The sequence below is a fragment of the Diadema antillarum genome, unplaced genomic scaffold, assembly GCF_040938485.1.
Source record: "Diadema antillarum isolate AM-2024a unplaced genomic scaffold, OU_Dant_1.0 scf00000197, whole genome shotgun sequence".
In the NCBI taxonomy this organism is placed as follows: Eukaryota; Metazoa; Echinodermata; class Echinoidea; order Diadematoida; family Diadematidae; genus Diadema; species Diadema antillarum.
In genome coordinates this window covers 2,352,740-2,372,879 of record NW_027271086.1, presented here as the reverse complement: position 1 = coordinate 2,372,879, position 20,140 = coordinate 2,352,740, and the positions used below count along the sequence as shown (strand labels likewise).

General features: G+C 40.0%; 2 protein-coding genes across 2 annotated transcripts; both read right to left on the bottom strand.

Moving 5' to 3' along the window:
• Nucleotides 1–624: 624 nt before the first annotated feature.
• On the bottom strand, nt 625–3,619 carry LOC139723688 (retinol dehydrogenase 8-like). Its single transcript, XM_071634913.1, has 4 exons — nt 3,355–3,619; nt 2,735–2,914; nt 1,409–1,502; nt 625–955 (listed from the first exon to the last, which is right to left on the bottom strand). The coding sequence occupies exons 1-4, from the start codon at nt 3,617–3,619 to the stop codon at nt 625–627; spliced, it is 870 nt and encodes a 289-aa protein (XP_071491014.1).
• Nucleotides 3,620–11,447: 7,828 nt separating this feature from the next.
• LOC139723687 (retinol dehydrogenase 8-like) lies at nt 11,448–15,620 on the bottom strand. Its single transcript, XM_071634912.1, has 4 exons — nt 15,356–15,620; nt 13,166–13,345; nt 12,195–12,288; nt 11,448–11,778 (listed from the first exon to the last, which is right to left on the bottom strand). Exons 1-4 carry the CDS (start codon nt 15,618–15,620, stop codon nt 11,448–11,450), a joined length of 870 nt encoding a protein of 289 aa, XP_071491013.1.
• Nucleotides 15,621–20,140: the final 4,520 nt, after the last annotated feature.

The following is a 20,140-nucleotide window of genomic DNA, read 5'->3' as shown; positions in this document are numbered from 1 at the left end:
AAGCTTGTATGTTTGTATTTGTCTTGTATAATTGTACTAAAAACTATGTGTCGATATACTGTTTGTTATAAATGACATGTACATGATCCTATCTGATGTAACGGAATTAAACAGAAATATATCAAATCAAATCAAATCAAATGTTGCATACGTGTATCCTTTTCAAAAACACGTATTGGTACCATTCAAACTTTTATTTTATCATGTTATTTTGTTTGTTGTTGGAATCATACACAAGCCAGCATTTCACTAGAAATACGGGGGGAAAGCTACATCTCGTCAACATTGCGCAATAGTGGCGTATGAAGTACAAAATCAATAGAATATGACTCTTGAGATATGTGCGCGAGAATGACCGCGTGCACTAATTGTGGACGTCTCAGATTTGAGACATCTAAAATGCTGACAGTCTTTCGCGAACACACACACTAACACACACACACACACACACATACACACACACCTATACGCAATCACATACGTGTAAAATTAAAAAGCAATTGTTACAACAAGCCTATCAACCCTGCGATTGGGAGTCGAACTTTGCAGCATGATCTTATATTCATGAGTCCGGAACGATATCCACAGCACCGTGCAGGCCTATTGTGCTATACAGCAACGAGCTCACGATTTCAAAAAGTAATCCCCAGTCACGTCGTCCCCAGTAGGATCTTTGAACCTTTCCGCAGCCAGCTTTCTCAACTTCTCGCTGGTCTGGTACCGGAGGTGCGGTCTTTCCGAGTCCACCGCCTCTTCGACCACATCGACGACTTCGGACGCCGCCTGTGCCCCGTCGGCGACCGTCAGCATGGTCTCGCGCTTCCATATCATCCTGTACATTTCTCGCGTTTTTTCATCCACCCTCGGATCGTCCATTTGCTCGCTGAGAACGTCGCTCACATCTGGATTGGTCAGGATGTCGGTTTCAACAGGTCCCGGCTGAATGTTGCTTACCCTGCAAGAGAGGGAGGGAGGGGGTAGGATAGAAAGAGCAATTACTGGTGTGATGGAATACTGGATAACATACGTCACTAGTGTACCCTACCATACAAGCTTGTACCTAACTGGCAAGAGCGAAAAGAAGCGTGCATAATAAGAATCATAAATACAGTTGTATCTTTATTACTTCGGTATTTTAAATCGCGAGCCTTTTAACTATAATCATCATTATATTAAGATGATGATGAGTAACGTTATGACAGAAGTAGCAGCGGATGTAAGATAGTTGCTTTATCATTGCTACTGTTGTCATGGATGCGTACGCGCTGTGTATCATGTATATGAATATCTAATGAATTTAACCGGTGAGAAACTTTCGCAAAGACGTGAAGTGGCCTGATAAGTTGGTACAAGGGCACAGCAGCAGTATGTGAGCAAGATACGGTAGGATTCAAACTTTTGTTCTTACCAAACGTTGGAATGCCGAAGGGACATGGCCAAGCATTCAGAGAACCCCTCCAGCGCAAACTTGGAAGACCCGTACATGTCGTAAAATATCACGCCTATAGGAAAACGCAGACGATAAGAGAACACCGTAATTTTTTCATTCACTGTGGCCTTATTTATCAATAGTACCTTAGCGTTGAAATACAAAACATGAATCCCTAATAGTCCCCCCCCCCCCGACGACATTTTGATGACCTAGAGGGTAATCCATGCAAACATGTTTGTGTTTTAAAGCATTGCAATGGGATGTCTAATATTCATCCATGTTTGGCACCACTCCAAGACGAAAATTTGGCGACAAAGTACAAGTTTCCCAATTCTTTAAATTGCTAACTGTACTTCAGCGTAAAATCTCAAATGGGGTACTAGAATTTGTTTAGAACCGTTTATGAAAGAATTCGAAGTTATACACACGTATTTCTGCCTTCCTCGTAATGCACGAATCTGAAATGAAAACTTGGTTCTCTCCAAAACTGTTTCAGTGATGCGCACATATGCGCGTAATAGTTTCTTTTCTTTCTGTCTGGCATATTTGATCTTTCAAATAATATTCACCGCTGAAGCGCGTTCCAATGTATTTGTTTTTCTACTTATTGATACCAAAATGTTACTTTCTACACCAAAGTTTGATTTGAAGCTTCTATTCAAAGCACAAATATTCGTTGTCTGCTCATTCAAAGAGCGGCAGGAAACTGTAGCAACGGGGAGGCTTTTTGTACAAAAGTCTCGTACATTCTTCCATCTGGAAGAACTCCCTGTTATTACCCTATAGCTCATCGCGCGCCTATTCATAGCCCTGGATCAAGAGAGACGTAGTTGGTAAAACATCTTTTCCCCAAGGATGAAAACATTGGCTAGAAGTTGTGCCAAGCGTGTTTAGACAAAGAGACGAAAGCCAAATTACCCACTCTTCAAAAGCGCTTCTAGATCAAGGTTGATAAACTAAATCAGAATCGAAATAAGGCACATTCGCCTGGATAGTAAAAGGCATTTCAGCGGACGTGGAGTGAAGTGCATGAAGGAGAATAATGAACATAGATATCATAACCTGTTCCGTTCACATAGTTTTACGATGTATTTCTAATTCATTGTAGCAGAATTAATCATGTCACGAATGACTCACTATTTCAATATGAACAAGTTTTGACGCCTTAAACACTGCGCACTATTATACAACGCTGAAGTCAAGTGTTTGATTGATAAGTGACATTGCTCGATTACACGTCAAGAAACGTGTCATTACCACGGTGAACACATTATTCCATTATTCTAGCGAAAGGCTTCTCACCCATAATTCCAAACAATGAAGATATGTTAATGATTCGACCTGACCTCCGCCGCTTCATGTGCGGAATCACTTCCTGGGTCATCCGAACGACTCCGAAAAAATTGATGTCAAACATCTTCTTGAAGGTAGCAATGCTCGTCACTTCTGCGATATTCATACCGGAAATGCCCGCATTATTCACTGGCGAGATTAGAAGAAAAAAAGTTTATAATGGTAAATGCGATTCAATTGACACAAAAAACACTTTGGAACTGTTTAAACCCACGAGCACAGCTAATGGTTTTTAGACTGTTCCAAAGTTAAACGAGAGCATCCTATTCTCACAGATACACGAAAGTGGCCTGTGCGTCATTTGTGCTATAAAATGGGCCAGTAAATTCATGAAATACAACCATTTTCCCATCATGCGTCCGGTACATCTACTACACTATACAAGACTTGAGCCATGCATTCGGATTTTACCGGACGCATGGATCAATGTGGATCAGTAAAAAATCAATGTTATGTCAATTGACCAATTAGATTGCAGAGATTCTAAAGTCCATTTTATAAATAGGTTACTAATGGTTATTGATAACATTCAGTTTACAAACGCAGGGTACAATTTCCCCATGACATACCTAATACATCTATTTGTCCATGGGTATCCAAGATATGAGAGACCGTTTCCACGATGGTTTCTTCCTTTGTGACGTCAAGCTCTCGGATGAAGAGGGTTTTATTGAGGGCGTTCCCTGCCGCCGCTTCCAGTTTGCCTTTTTTGGACATGTTCCTCATGGTCGCGTAGACGATCAGCGGCTCCTTGGCGCGCTGGGCCAGTCGTTGAGCGGCCACCAGCCCGATACCAGAAGAGCACCCAGTGACGAGCGCTATACGAGACGCCATGATTCTGACAAAACAAGATTAAACTTTATCACAGAGATAGAGCCCTCTTGTTTGTCATGGTACATTTTTGTCTGATTGTTGAATTAATGAATATACTCACTCTCCACACCAAAGTGATGACCCCGATGCGATTGGAATTCTTGGTTAGAACGGCTCGATCAATGTTGGCCTATACCAGGTGATCATAACAGGACTAATAACGCGTTCATTGTTGCATGTATCTCGGATCATGAAACAGCTCATAGGTGAGCAAAAACTATAAAAGGGTATTTTTGTAGTTGTTCTTGCAGCGCCTCCCATAGGATGTAGGGGCCTATACACCCAATTCTTGGTTCTTCAAGTGAATCCTCATCACTGTTCGACCTCGCAATAGCAGATAGAATCGCAATCAGGGCAATTATCCCCCCCCCCCTCCCCCGGCAAAATGTTGGTTAGTTATAAAGGTTGGAGCAAAGATTAGGCTTCGGGTTACGTTTAGGGTTAGAGTTTGGGTTAGGGTCAGGATAAGGTTCAGAATTAGGTTTAGGGTCAGGGAAAGGGTCCGTGGTATATTGGCCGATAGGATCACTGAAGCGCACGTACAGCCACCGAAGCAGGTGACCATGTTACCCAGATCAGGTCCCCTCCGACTGGGGGATCCGCTCAAGCACAAGGTGCTGTCTTTGTGGATAAGATAGCCTCCTTGACAGAAATTGTTTGCTAACTATCAACGAAGTCCTGTTACGGGCAACTACTGCTACGCAGCCGTTTACATGGCAACGAAGGTCATTTGACTCCATTTCATTATTATGTCGTAACAAAAGTTCATACCAAATGGGGGATCGCTCCGTAAGTGCTTGTCCATGCAAGTGCACGTATATTACGTAGGAATAAACTGCCATTAGATATTCGGGAAAATCACAATATAGATGTAGTCAAAGTCGAGTCAAGATAACATATCATTTTATGTTTAATTTTGCGAAGTACATGTAGCAGTTTGTTTATTTTACATTGTTTGTCTTATACGCACTGATTCCGATTTGTATCATTTTCAATTTTATTTCTTTCAGGCGATTTGTGGACTTCTGTAGATTTGTATTATTTCTATTATTGTAATAATCATTAGAATAGGGGTATATTTGACTTTCCATCCTAAGTTCCTTTACAGGGGAAATTCAGTCTGATAGTCAGGTTAGTCTGATAGGAAAGAATAAAATCTTACGAGTTCAATGGCAATTTTTAAATCTTGAACTTGTAAGATTTGACTCTTTTTTTAATAAGACCAACTTATATTTGGACTGGATTTCCTCTATTAAAAGGGTATGTCTACCTGAGATAAGGGGTACGTTAAGCAATGTCAAGGATTTAGGGGGAGTCGGGATGGGGTGGGGTGGGGTCTCTAAGGCAAGAAAAGAATGCGAAAAACCCGTGAAAGGGAGAGGAGGAAGGAGTTCAGAAATTTTAACAATCTTGAGATATATGGGGGCAGATGCTTTCAAATTGAGGGAATGAGCATAATTATATAGGCCTATCCAAAAAGATACTGAGTGAGGGGCAGGGGCTTAGAGGCCGTAGTCATAAAAGCTACGACTTATCTAGAGGAAAAAGTCAAGTTCATTTACCTGAATACAGCTGTAGGAAATTACACGAAGGACGTCAAATCTTTTTTGTGCATATATTTTCATGAAATTTTCAAATGTGTCTCGCTAGGAGGCAGAAGGGGAATGGGTGAAAATCATAATGCAGGTATATTTGTTAATAACAATGGTAATAACAGCAATGATAATAACAGTAATGATAATGATAATAACAATAATAAATAATAATAATGATAATAATAACGATAATAATAATATTGATAATAATAATAACAATAATAATAATATATTGTATTCTTTAGGAAGGATAGCATCTGTAGTGTTACCATTGCTCTAATATACCAGAAGGTCCTCATTATTATTACCCTCAAATTGCCAGGCCTACTCATTTATACACCGAGTGGGTCAAGAGGGACGTACAACTATAGTGGATAAATTAGACAAATTAATGTTTTCAATGGGAATGTTGAAATATGTATTCATAGATTTACCGGATTAAGTTTTGATCGTAAAGGTTGCATATTTTTGGTCACTCAAATGAATATGGGAAAGTAAACTTACCAAAACCAAACTCACTGTCTATTATACAAATAATGACTGCTATGAGGGGCACAGTTAAAATTATGGGCCCAAGGTGATGTGAAAACCATAACTATGCCCGAAGCGAAGCTGAGGGCATAGTTATGGTTTTCACATCACTGAGGGCGTACATAATTTTAACTGTGCCCCGAATATCAAGCTGTCATTATTTGTTTTATACACCGAAAATATAGATTCCAAAATATAGATACCGTAGCGCTCGTAATCAACGCTGATCGACAGCGCGGCGGTCGTATCATTGGTGCGTACGGGGTTGCGACTGTCTCCAACAGGGCACAGAAAATCATGACATCATTTTGATCAAAAATGGGGCACAGCTATTTTCATGACTCCACTTTTAACCAATCAGATGAGAGGATTCTATATATGAGGTATATAATTTATACTATTCGAACGCCCCTTTCATTCTGTATCTGACCCCTCTCTCCCATTCTCTCTCCCCATCATATCTTTCTCCATACTCTAGCTCTCAACTTTCTCTCTTTCCGGGGCATGACTGAATGAGCGATCTACCTTTACCTGGGGGAGTCACGTGAAAGGGATGCACATAAAGAGTCAATGTAAAGCTATCTGCTACCTCGATAAAATGGTTACAGAGATGAGGTCATATTCCATTGACCCTTATCATCCCATAAAGAGACAGCCATGTGGTGTCTGCACATTAGGCCCATCGTTCTGTACACGAAGAAGCCACGCACTATACGATGTCATGATTGTACCGTGGAGCTTGTATACAGCTCCGTGTTGTACATATAGGCCGACCAGGTGTTGTACATAGGCCGACCAGGGAGGTGGAAAGAGACTGTTGCGTCAGTGAAAGTACATGTATCATGTACCATTCTAGTAATACTACTGGATGTATCACCATGGTCATACAACAGGGCTGCCAACACTGGGAACTAGTTGAGAGTGAGACTCCCATAGGCCAATGCTGTAATTTAGGAGTCAAAATGAGTGAGATCAATAGAAATGCATGCAAATGAAATAAAGTTTTAGAGTGAGAAAGGACCAAAATGAGTGAGAGTTGGCAGCCCTGATACAATGGAGACTATTACCTCCTTGTTCATGATTACACTGTCTGTACCGCTAAAGTACGCGTAGTAAAGTGCACCGGCGAGATTCCGACCTGGGAAACGGAAGGGCGAAGGTCGCCAGAGTGGCACGTGTTTCGCATGCATACAACACGAACCATCTGAGGCCGCCCAAGTTTCGGTCCACCTCTTGAGGTGGTTTGAGGTCGGCTTGACTACCCCCCCTCCCCCCCCCCCCCCGTTTACATATACGGCGGCTTGGCCGGTCTGCGTGGTGAGACTTTCATGAGTCTGACGGGGTGGGACTATACGAAGTAAAACAATACAAACCTTACAAGTACAGTTACACAAACGCAACAACAACAACAACAGAGGATACACAACGACTGAATAAGCAAAAAACTCATCGACGCAGTCCACGACGACAGGACTACAGTGAAGCAAAATAAATCACAAAACAAAAGCACTTATTTGATTACAGTGGCGGATCCAGAGGGGGGGGGGGGGCGCAACCGGCGCACGCCCCCCCCCCCCTTTATTTTTGGTTAAAAAAAGAAATTAAAAGAAAAACAATGAAATGAAACCCGGAAGTGGCACCAGAAATATCAGTCACGCCCCCCTTTACAGAATTCCTGGATCCGCCCCTGGATTATCTGTACGAGAAACTAGTCGCGAGGTAACAAAATCACGAATGATGACGTATCAGCACTATTGCATAAGCCTACGTGACTCTCGACTCTCGAAAACCAGCGTCAGTCCGCTTTGTGTTTACACATACGTGAAGGCGGCGTGAGGCCGCTTTGAAGCCGACCTCAAACCACCTCAAGAGGTGGACCGAAACTTGGGCGGCCTCAAGCCGCCGTCAGTCCACTTGTGTGTTTACACTTACGTTCGAGGCAGCGTGAGGCCGGCCTCACGCCGGCGTCAGTCTTATGTGTAAATGGGGTCTATGACCGGGCACTCAGCATAGCATTACAAATATAAATGGATCTGTATCCTAACGCCGAGAAATACCGTCGTAAATGTAATTCATAGTACATGCCGATTAAGCTGTTTGATTCACGTATCCATTACTGTAGAGTGTACTGTAATATTCACTAGCAACCATACCTGGTTTTTTTTTTTGTCAATCTTCATCCACGTTCGACGTACCGAGAATTCCGTCTCGTGTCTTCTGCGTAGACTTTCAATGGAACAGAAGAACATTGGTGGCAGCCAACATCATGAGAAACATATAATTGCGGCTCGAGTTGGTTTAATAGTCACGGACAACGTGCGCATACTGGGAATACAATGCGTCGAGGGGTCACAGTCAAGGGCAGCGGTACATATGCAATGTACATGTACATCTATCTCAATGGAGGTTTACAACACACGAACCATCGCTGCCTTCACGAACGTATACAACTGTATACAATGTAGTATCGTTTTGAACTTGATCACAGGTCTTCCGTGGGTTCTTAGAGGGCAAAGTTACTCTCATGTTGATTCGTCAGTGAGAGAGAGAGAGAGGGAAAAAATGTATGAAAATTATATGACGCTTCCATTAAACGGAGATTTACCCCACTGTCAAAGGGACTGCCCCTGGTTGAGGTGTCGAGGATTCAGCTTGTAAGTGTAACGTTTTGCTAGATACATGTATCTAGAAACCACTCTATGAAAATATGTTAAAGAGCATACAATTCTAAGGTGAATCAAAAGTTTATCTGATGAAAATCGGTTTTGTAATGACTGAGATATCCAAAAACAAAGCAAAACAAAGTGATCCAATTAAATAAAAGTCGTTGCCTATCAATTTCATTAGGAATTCGCTTTTGGATATCTCAGCCATTTCAAGACCAATTTTCATTAAATAAACGTTGAATCCTTCTTGGAATTACATGTTCTTTCATATTTCATAAGAGGTTTCTCATTATCTCACCAAAAATTTTTATAAACCTGACGTTAGATCTCAACCAAAACTATACAACCCCTTTGTGTACAAAAGTGTAAAAGAGCTGCTTTTTTACTGAACGAGCAAGCACTGTGTATAATTGTGGTGAATCTAAATACAGTATTTGTATGGGGCTGAAGCTAGCCAGAATATTGTGCATCCGAACTTCGTTGTGGGGGATATCATCACGAAGCAATAAGACTGTAAAAATTATGGTGTTAACGTGAATGTCCTTATTTCAATTGGCGCATTATAAAACGTTCCACTGGCGATGCCCCCCCCCCCCCCTTCGAATGGGAAGAAAATCTCGGAATAGAACCCTCGATTGGAAAGTCATGAGGTTTGTTGGTGTAAATTTTCCTCAAATCAGTTTTTCCGTTTTTCCTTTTATTAGCTGAAAGTGCTCTCCATGGTTTTATTACAGAGACATTGTAGTGTTTGTGGTTGGGTCAAGGGTCAATGGTACTTTTTAAAGGAAACCAAAACCCAAAAAGAAATGTGGATTGAGTGAAAGCAGCAACATTAGTAGAACACATCAGTGAAAGTTTGAGGAAAATCGGACAATCAATGCAAAAGTTGGGAATTTATAAAGTTTTGGTGTTGGAAACGCTGAATGAGGAGACTACTAGAGATTATGACGTATGAGTGGACAACAATATAAAGAAAATATAAAGAAAATTCCACAAAAAATTAACTTTTCTAGCATAATGAAAGTCCACTATGACTAACCGTTTTCAGAAAGCAGGGGGAATAATTGCCACCCTTAACATATGTCAGTGTCAAGTTGATGTAGTGTAATTTTCATGAAAAATGAATTTTTAAGGAATTCCCTTTATCATTTTCTTTATATTGTTGTCCACACATACGTCATAATCTCTAGTAGTCTCCTCATCCAGCTGTTCCAACACCAAAACTTTAAAAATTCATTACTTTTGTATGGATTGTCAGTGATTTTCCTCAAATTTTCACTGATGTGTTCTACTAATGTTGCTGCTTTCACTCGATCCACATTGCTCTTTGGGTTTTGGTTTCCTTTAAGCCCTTATACCTCCCTGGGTTTTGCTAAAAGTCTCTTCTTTATTTCTTTCCTGATCATGTGTAATGTACTATAGCTGTCCAGAGTCTCTGTCATTTATGATGAAAGAATGCGGCAAATTTTACAATCTGGTTATTCTATTCTCATTGGGATTGATCAGTTTTATGGGAAGCACATACGCGATAACACATAGCACTCTCAAGGAAATGTGCGAGAGTTCATGTTTTTCAACGATGTAGTTTTGCCTACCTCGATCGCGATAAAATTTCACTACATTCCACGACACTACACCACATTTTATTCATGATAACCACTTAAACTGACAAAACTTCATTAAAAGTGTGTTGTCAGTCTTCTTCAAGGGCCACATATGAATAATTAAACGTGATACTATACGGTGCACACTGTGTTACAAAACTTAAGACATACCCTGTCGCGGGATTTCTCACATCGGAAGTACCACATGAAAATTGCGTGGCACAAATCTGTTATGGCATGGTCAAATTGTGGAATGAAAATCACCAAATTGCACATGAAAGTACAAACAAAAAATATAAATAACAATATGACAAACCAGTGAATACAATACTTGAAGATTGCACATAACGACACAAAAGATATACAAGATATTATAGTGTTGAGAATACAAACATGAATAAAATGAAAAGATACACAGACAATCTACATGTTAGTAGCAGAATATTACAAATTTAACAAATATAATATAAATAATATACACACACCCATATACATATTTATACACGCATATATATATATATATATATATTATACACACACCCATATACATATCTATACACGCATATATATATATATATATATACGCGTATGCAAATCATGATGAAAATCATTTTGGTCTTACCTATCACGCATACAGACTCCTCGAATTAAGCACTTATCTCCAAGACAGCTCTGTCATACATATCTTTTAGTTATCTTTATCTATTACGAAGAACATAAAAAATAAACGGCAAAAGCAAGAATTATAGTGCCTGAGGAATACCTTCAGAATATTACGATTTCTACGTCGATATTTTCCTCATTGGTTAGTACTAGTGGAACAAAGAATATTGTCTCAAAACAAACAACAAACACACAAACAAACAGAGGAACAAATACAGAGAAGAAGTAAGCATTGTATAACATTATCAACATTATTTTAATAACCAAACTGAATATTACAACTTCAGATATTCAAAACCGTAATGCACTGTTAAGGTAGCATTGAAGTAAATTCTCAGGATAGTTTCCAAGAGACAATAAAACAGGTAGGCCTTCATAAAAGAATACCTTGCACAATAAACACAAGAAAAGTAAACCACAAGTAGGTTAGGGTGTAGAATGTTGTGGGAAATATGTGTGGAAAATCTCTCGATGAAAACTCTCGATGACAAAAACACTGTTTATGGCAGAATCCTCGGGCCCCGTCTTATAAAATGGCAACTTTACCATAGCATGGTATATCTGCAATCGGTGGTACACCACTGGTGATTTCGTAACGGGTTGGTGTCAACATTTTGACTGCGGATGAATGCGACGGGTGGGGGATTCGAACCAGTGATATCCCGTTCGCAAGTCTCGAACAACATCCACTACACCATGTCTAGCTACATGTATTGTTAAACAGCGACACCTATTTCGTATAAAAATCTCCAGTCACGTCGTCCCCGAAAGGATCTCTAAACCTTTCTGCAGCCAGATTCCTCGTCAGCTCGCTGGTCTGGTACCGCAAGTGTGGTTTCTCGGAGTCTATCGCCTCTTCAACCACATCGACGATTTCGGACGCCGTCTGTGCCCCGCCGGCCACCGTCAGCATAAACTCCCTGCGCTTCCAGATCATCCTGTACATTTCGCGCGTTTTGTCGTCCACCCTGGGATCGTCCATCTGCTGGAGGAGAACGTCGCTCACATCTGGATTGGTCAGGACTTTGGTTTCAACAGGTCCTGGCTGCACGTTGCTTACCCTGCAATGATATTTGAGTAAAGAGAGAGAAATGGCATATCTTACTATGTCTTACTAAAAGTAAACAGGAGAAGAAGTATGCATAATAAGAATCAACCTACCTTAAATTATGATTTAACCATATTCATGAACAATGATTAGTACAACAAATGCTACATGATACGTTGATAAAGACAACGATAAGTAACGTTATGACAGAAGTAACAACGGAGTAGAGTAGCTGTTGCAATTTTGCTAATATCATGGATGCGTGTGCTCTTTCTATGGTAACATACACGTAGGCCCTATCTAATGAGTTTCAGCTGTGGGAAAATTTCGCCAAAACGTGAAATGGCCTAGCTGGTAAATTGGTATAATTGAGGGACAAGCGAAAACAACATTATGGTAGAAAATGTATTCACAATATTTTGTTCTCACCACACGTTGAAATGCCGCAGGTATGTTGCCAAGCATTCAGAGAACCCTTCGAGTGCAAACTTGGAAGACCCGTACATCTCGTAAAACATCACACCTTGGGGAAACGCAAACGGCAAGAAAAGAGCGTCATTTTCATCCATTGCTGCAAAAGTATATGTATAAGTATGCTTTCTAACAGCCCCCCCCCCCCCCCCCCCGCCGTCATTATGACAAGGCCAAGAGAGATCTAGTTGGTAAACCATCTTTACCCCACGGATGAACTCATTGGAAGATTCGACCATGATAGAGTAACATAGAGTTACCAAATGTAGTAGAGCGCTTCTTCAGGTCAGGGTTAGCAAACTAAACTAGAATCAATAAACATCAATGTCCAGATCATTTACTTTTAAAACGTATTTCCAATTTATTGTAACGGTAATCACGTCACGAATGTTCTCCGGCTTCCTATTCACCATATTCCGCCGGTTCATGATTCTTACAGATACCCCTTTCTAAATTGAAATAAGTTGAATGTTGTCCCCCTATAATGCGGGCTTTTGGAATGGAAGCCATCAAAATTACCCCCTATCAGGGTTTTCGAAGGAAAGCCTGCTAAGGCATACGCACAAGCAGCGTGACGAATAGAATCAATGTCACACACCAAGAAGCCGCAAATTTTTCGGGGGATTAAAACTATCCCTATTCGGGACCCTATTTCAGGATTGTTCGGAAAAAGATTTGAAAACTATATACCATAATAAATAATTCATAAACCCCCTTTTCAAAGATATTTCGGGATTGTTTCCCGTATTGCCTCCTAAAATGTACCTATTTTCCTTTTAAAAAAATCAGGAACGCGGATGCGGTATACAGATGACCACTCAGTGGGGTAGACATCATTTTGGTAGATAAGACATACCGCTCGATTACACATACAATGTGTCGTCACTACTGTGAACAAATTATTGCAACTCTCACGAAAGGTTTCATACCCATAATTCCCGCCAATGAAGATATGTTAATGATCCGACCCGACCTCCGCCGCTTCATGTGCGGAATCACTTCCTGGGTCATCCGAACGACCCCGAAGAAATTGATGTCGAACATCCTCTTGTAGGTAGAAATGCTTGTCACTTCTCCGATATTCGGACTAGAAATGCCCGCGTTATTCACTGACAAGATAAAAAATAAAACCAGTCATAATGGGAAATGCAATTAAAAGGAAAAATTCAATAGGAGGCCAAGTTGACCTTGACAAGATGAGTGGGGTCAAACAAACAGGCAGTATCTAACAATGAAAATGACATAGCGTAACCCGAATTTTAACCCAGGGATCTTAAAAAATAGAGATGGCGCTATTGCGACTGATGCACCCGCAGTATCTTCTCTCAATAATAAATCTACAGAAATACATTTCGACAATAAGAGAGATGGAAATAACATGTTTGAAAGTTTGAGCACAGCGCAAAATGTGTTGAGAAGTTACATCCATATACATTTCTTGAACCAGGTTTCGTTTGACCTTTAACCCCATAGCCCACAACTATCTTCAAGCAACCACTACTTAATTGTCAATACCGATACAGAAAATTCAATGACAATACTTTAAGCCAAGTCAAAATATGCAAAAACTTATGCATGTATTTGCATTTCCCCCGAACATTTCACCCCATCATTCAAATATCCTATAAAATCGTTGTGCGGTAATGCACTTGCGCATCGAGTTTGATAAGGTGCATTGAGTCATTTAAAAGGGATGACCGGACATTCGCTCCAGCGGCAATTCCTCCTGTTTTGTTTTGTTTTGTTTTGTTTTGTTTTGTTTTTCCAAGGACTAAGGATTAGGTTAGGGTTATGATAGGGTTTTAGTTTAAGTTTGATGTGAGGATTACGACTGGGGGGGGTATGCTTGTGGGTAGAATTTATCTCTGCCTCAGCGTGCAGGTATTCCATGGAAGCAATAGTCGCAGGAATAAGCGTCATGGAACCTTTAAAGGTATGGAGAAAATAGGGTAATTTCAGCATAAGTAGCGCACTTTTAGCATTTGACCTGACCTTTGACCATAATAATGAACCAAAACTTTCAAAGAAACTCACAGTCTGACAATATACTTACATATGTACCCGTAATGAAGTTAGTGAGTCATTTCAGAGCCATGGAGAAAGACGTTACATTTCAGGATTTTAGACCTTTCACCTTTGACCCATGATTTATCACTTTTCCTGGAATATTCATACCTGGTAAAACATAGCACACATTAGGTTTCATGACATTATCTTCAGGCATTGCAAAGATACAGAGAAAACACGATGAAATTTTAGAATTTGACCTTTACCTATGACTTTTCATCTTGAACCTGTGCTCCTGCAAGTTGATAGGCGCAGTTTCGTCCACTTAAATGTTTTGCTAAGTATCCTTCAGATACCTCAAACTAAAGTTCTTAAAGGGATCGCATAGTTTTGGTTGAGACCTAATTTCAGGTTTCTAACATTTTTGGTGAGATAATGAGAAACCTCTTATGAAATATGAAAGAGCATGTAATTCTACAATTAATTCAACGTTTATTTGATGAAAATTGGTTATGAAATGGCTGAGATATCCAAAACAGAGCGATTCTGATAAAGTGTGGGACCCATCTTTTATTGCGATCGCTTTGTTTTACTTTGTTTTTGGATGCTTCAGTCATTCCAAACCCGATTTTCATCAAATAAACTTTGAATTCCTCTTAAAATGGTATGCTCTCTACTATTTCATAAGTGTTTTCTTGGTATCTCGCAAAAAGTTAAAAGCCTAATTCTCATCTCTACCAAAACTGTACCATCCCTTGAAATGACCGACGCGACGTCGCGTCGTCACACAAATTCGATTTCAGACGGAAAGACGGACGGTCAACCCGAAACTCCCCTGGTGACAAATCATGGCGGAGGCATGAAAAACTGTAATTGGCGAACCGCAACGATCGCTTCAAAAGTTAATGAAAAGGTAATAATAATTCTCTTCCTCTTGAATTCATTCCCATTGTTTTGTACCTAAATTCCATTTTGCAAGTGCATGTTTTGAGTTGGCAATGACCTGTTGGTGAAAGGAGAAATCACGTTCCATATACTATTTATCACCAAAAGTGATTATCAACTTCATTAATTTGAGTACAAATGCTAAGTACAGTTTCCCTATGACATACCCAACACATCTATTTGTCCGTGTGTATCCAAGATATGAGTGACCGTTTCCACGATCGTCTTTTCCTTTGTGACGTCAAGCTCTCGGATGAACAGGGTTTTATTGAGGACGTTCCCTGCCGCCGCTTCCAGTTGGTTTTTCTTGGACATGTTCCTCATGGTCGCGTAGACGATCAGCGGGTCCTTGGCGCGCTGGGCCAGTCGTTGTGCAGTCACCAGCCCGATACCGGAAGAGCAGCCAGTGACGAGCGCTACGCGAGACACCATGGTTCTGGCAAAACAAGAATCTTCATCATGAATGATAGCTCTTTTCTTTTGCATGGTATGCTTTTCATTGGTCTGTTGCTTTGGATCAAATACCCGTGCATCATCACCGTTGGTGACCCAGACGACATCTAATAGTTAAGAATCACTTATCGGTTTTGTGGGTTCTCAGTGGTTTCTTGTTAGAATTGATATAAACTCAATCCAAAAGTAGAACAGTTGCTTTCATATAAACACAATCTGCAATCCAATACAAACCCATTAATCTTCAAACCAACAGGATGTTCAACAAGTCTTGAGGGGTCTAGGGAAATCACCCCAGACCCTTCCACTAATCCTACCCCTAATCCTAATCCTGAACCTAATCCTATCCCTAACCCAAACTCTAACCCTAAATATAACCTTAACCCCAATCTTTACTTTACCCTTAGACCACTAACCAGTATTTGCCCTGAGACGGTCTTGAGGGTCCTCTTGGTTTGTCGGTCTCTGTTGGTTTCTTGTGGTTTTGCAGGTTTTATATTGGTTTCCTTTTGGAACCAATAAAACCAACCTACAGACGTAGTCTCAAAGTTCAAGTATCAAGATGTGGGTGAAACAAAAAGTTACATAGAAATACACGTTTAAATGTTCTCACCTTTTCAAAAAGAAGTAACATGACGTAAATTTGAATGAAAATGTTTGGAATTTGACTGCCCATTCGCGAATTTGAATGAATGTAGAGTACAAGCCAATATGAATACCCTTTTTTACGAATTCGAAAGCCGCATGTGCATTGATCGAAATGCTAAACTGACCGCACCAGTTGCAATTTTTAAAGATAGACTGAGCGATAACGAGGGTTTTTGCTTAATTGAATGAACCTTCCATCAAATAGACTGACAAAAGTGCGAGATTAGCCTGGAAAACCTATAGTACAGTATTAATCTGCCTGCACATTATGTTCACTTACGCTGATTGTACAAAGTACTTAATGCAGTGAGTTGTCTGCGGATTTCTATTATATTATATAACACATTTCTATGGGTATTAATTCTCTTTGAGTGTCTGTTGGTCCATCAGGATAGGATTCTAAAGGTCAAATAGAAGTGTTTTCTTATGGTTCTGTGGGTCCAATTGACAAACAGAAATTCTGTGGGTTTCCCATTACACTTGAAATTTTCTCTTGGTTTCTATGGGTCTTTAGACTTATAGAAATTCTTTGGGTTTCCCAATATACCATTTTTCCACGTAGAAACCAGTAAGCCTACTAATTGGTTTCTATGGGACTAGTAGCCTATAATATGTCCTATGGGTGTTTCGCCTTGGGTTGACAAAACAAAACGAGAATCTCGAGTGTATAAGACTACAGACTGACAGAATGCTTATCATCTTCACTCCACGTCCATAATCATTTAGAATACTTTTGTATAGTTATAAAGTCGTAAATGTAGGCTAATTCATATGCAGCACGTAGAGTACGTTGTACTCGGTATTTTTCACTAACTGGTCACTGCCATTATAGCCACTAAAGCATACCTATTTTCGTCACTCTTCGACTATGATCGACGCACCTACAATTCCGCCCCTGCCCTCTCTGCAGACTTGAAATGGAATGGAACGCTTGGTGCATCCAGCGACACAAACAGAAGCATAAATGCGGCTCGAGTTGGTTAGTCACGAACAATGTGCTATATACTGGCCGAGAGGTACAACGCGATGGACCACGGTCAAGGGCATGCAGCTTTCATGTTTTAATAGAGATTTACAGCACACAGATTATCGCCTTTTTTTACGAACCTCCCGTTTCGAACTTCCAAAATCTGCTCCGAATTCTTCCAGAACAAAGATTCTCCCATATGTTCAAGTTGACTTTCAAAAGTTGAGGTCCAAAAGGTACAGTTGTATTAATATAACGAAGCCTGCATTTAAGAGATATTACCCCACTATGGGTTCAGTTATTGTGGACAAAAGTGTAATATATACATGTACAGCAACATGTAATGCTGCATCAACTGGAACCGTGATGCATTGTGTATTTTGGGGGTTGGCCTATTCCCCTTTAAGTATTCGACGTTGAACTACAGCCCAGGGCTAGGGTTTATCACACATTGTGCATCCCACTACGTTGTTGAAACTGGCATGGATATCATTACGACACTGCTGTAAGTACTGAAAACTGACGGTGTTGATTTTTATCAATTTTCTTACTTCAAAACGCGTTGAACGACTATAGAATACATCTTGTAGCTCCATGATACATGTAAAACGTTCCATTGGCGATGTTGACACCCCCCCCCCCCCCCCACCCCTCCCGCTCGTATTGACCGGGAGGAAAATCTCCACGAGGAACCTTAGGAAAATAAAACGCTTCTCCCATTTATACCCGTTGTCTTTTCCCCTGCCCCACGGACATAAATGTCTTGAAGCTCCATGGTGGTCCCTGCATGCTAGACACTTCACTTCACTTCACTTCAGTTTAGTTCGGTTCAGTTCAATTCAATTCAATTCAATTCAATTCAGTTCAATTCAATTCAATTCAATTCAATTCAATTCAATTCAATTCACTTGAGCACTCCTTTCCTTCCCTGGTAGGGCCTACCCAGGTATAGAAATTGAATTAAACCGACTTGTAACTTCAGAAACGAATGCTTGTAAGCCAGCATTCACGGGATTAATGCCTGCTAGTTCCCTCAGAGGTAGGCGATGAGGATAAAGCGCTTTCCCTTAAGAGCTCAACCGCTGATATCCACACTCGAACCAGCGACCTCATGATTGAAAGTCTCATTGTTTTATCTCCAGAGCCACATTAGCTTTTCGAAACGAGCGGGTGGAAAGGAGGTAAACAATTTGTTTGGTTTGCATGCTGTCACAAAGGGATGTGGTTAATGGGTTAAGGGTATTTACTTGTACAGTATAGTTGCAAAATATGAATATGAGTTTATCACTACGGCACAGTTTTTACTGTTTATAGTGTGTTTGCGTGTGTGTTTGTGTGTGTTTGTGTGTGTGTGTGTGTGTGTGTGTGTGTGTGTGGACGAGGGGGAGGGGCGTGTCAAGTTAAAGTTTAAAGTTTAAAGTTATGAGTAGTTTGAGGGTTGGGTATGGTGGAAAGGTGGGAATGAGGGTGGTTTATGTTGTTGTTGTTGTCATCGTTCTTTTGATATAATAGAAATTTCATTTCCTGTTTTTTTAGTGTTTGGCTAAATTGCTCACAATTGCATATATGAATTCTGCTTGTTTGTTTTGTAGTTAAAAAGGAATGATCGGATAATTCATTCTATTTCCTCTCTTCTGTTTGATATCTGCCTTAAAATGAATTGAATGATTATTCTTGTTTTATGGATTATGGATTATGTCTCATAACTGTAGGAATATCTACATGATTCATGACAGATGTTATGTAGAATGTGTGTAATTTTTTTTTTGTTATATTCTCAAAGGAAATGGAATTAATAAAAAGATCACTGAAAACAAAAACAAAAAAGTGTCAAGGGTAGAGCTCGTGGTTGTGTCAAGGGTCAATGGCACCTTACCCCTGCCCGCTCGGAAAGTAATGAGTGTTGTTGATATTTTCTTCTTTTTTTTACTTTTTTTAATAACCACTGTATATGCGTACGATGCAAACTGTGCTGCAAAACTTTCCGTAGAGGACATTACTGTGGGAGGATTTCTTTAATCTGAAGGGCAACATAAAAAAAAATTGGGTTACAAATCCATTATGGTATTGTCATGATTGGAGAAAATCACCAAATTGGGTAAATGATAATTTATGAAAATACTGATGAAAATCAATCTGGTCTTACCTACAAAACATAGACTCCTCGAATTAAGCACTTATCTCAAAGACTGCTCTGTCATAGATAATACTTTTGTTGTTGTTGTCTTTATTTATTACCAGGAACATCAAACAAATGACAAAATAACGAGAGCAATGAATAAAAGATAAACGGCAAAAACATAAACTAGTGCTGGAGAAAGACTTTCAGAAAATCAAAATTTCTATCTCGATCTTCTCCTCACTGGTTGGTGTTGGAACAACGAGTATTGTCTCAAAATAAACAAATAGACGAAAAGAGAAGAAGACACGAGCAAAGTATAAAAATATCAAACGGATTGTTTCAATTCGAGATATTTAAAAGCTTACACTACTCTCAAATCCGTGATTTTCCGGATAGTTTCCCAGAGAGGAAAAAACACGGAGGCCTATATACAAGAATATCTTACACAATGAACATATACGAAAACGTAACCCACATGTAGGTACGGGTGAAATGTTGCGTGACAGGTGTATAATGAACCACGCAAACTCTTGATGACAAAAGAATTATGGCAGGGTCCTCTCCATCTATAGCTGGCTATCTTTACAGGAGCGTTAAAAACCTGGGCCCCGTGTTATAAAACAACGATAACTTTACCATTGAATGGTATCTCTGCAATCAACGGTAACCATGTGTGTTTTTTTGGGCTTTCCTTGGTTATGGAATATGGTATTGCCATGGTAGTTATCACTGACTGAAGTATCACCGTTACTTGTTAAGTTT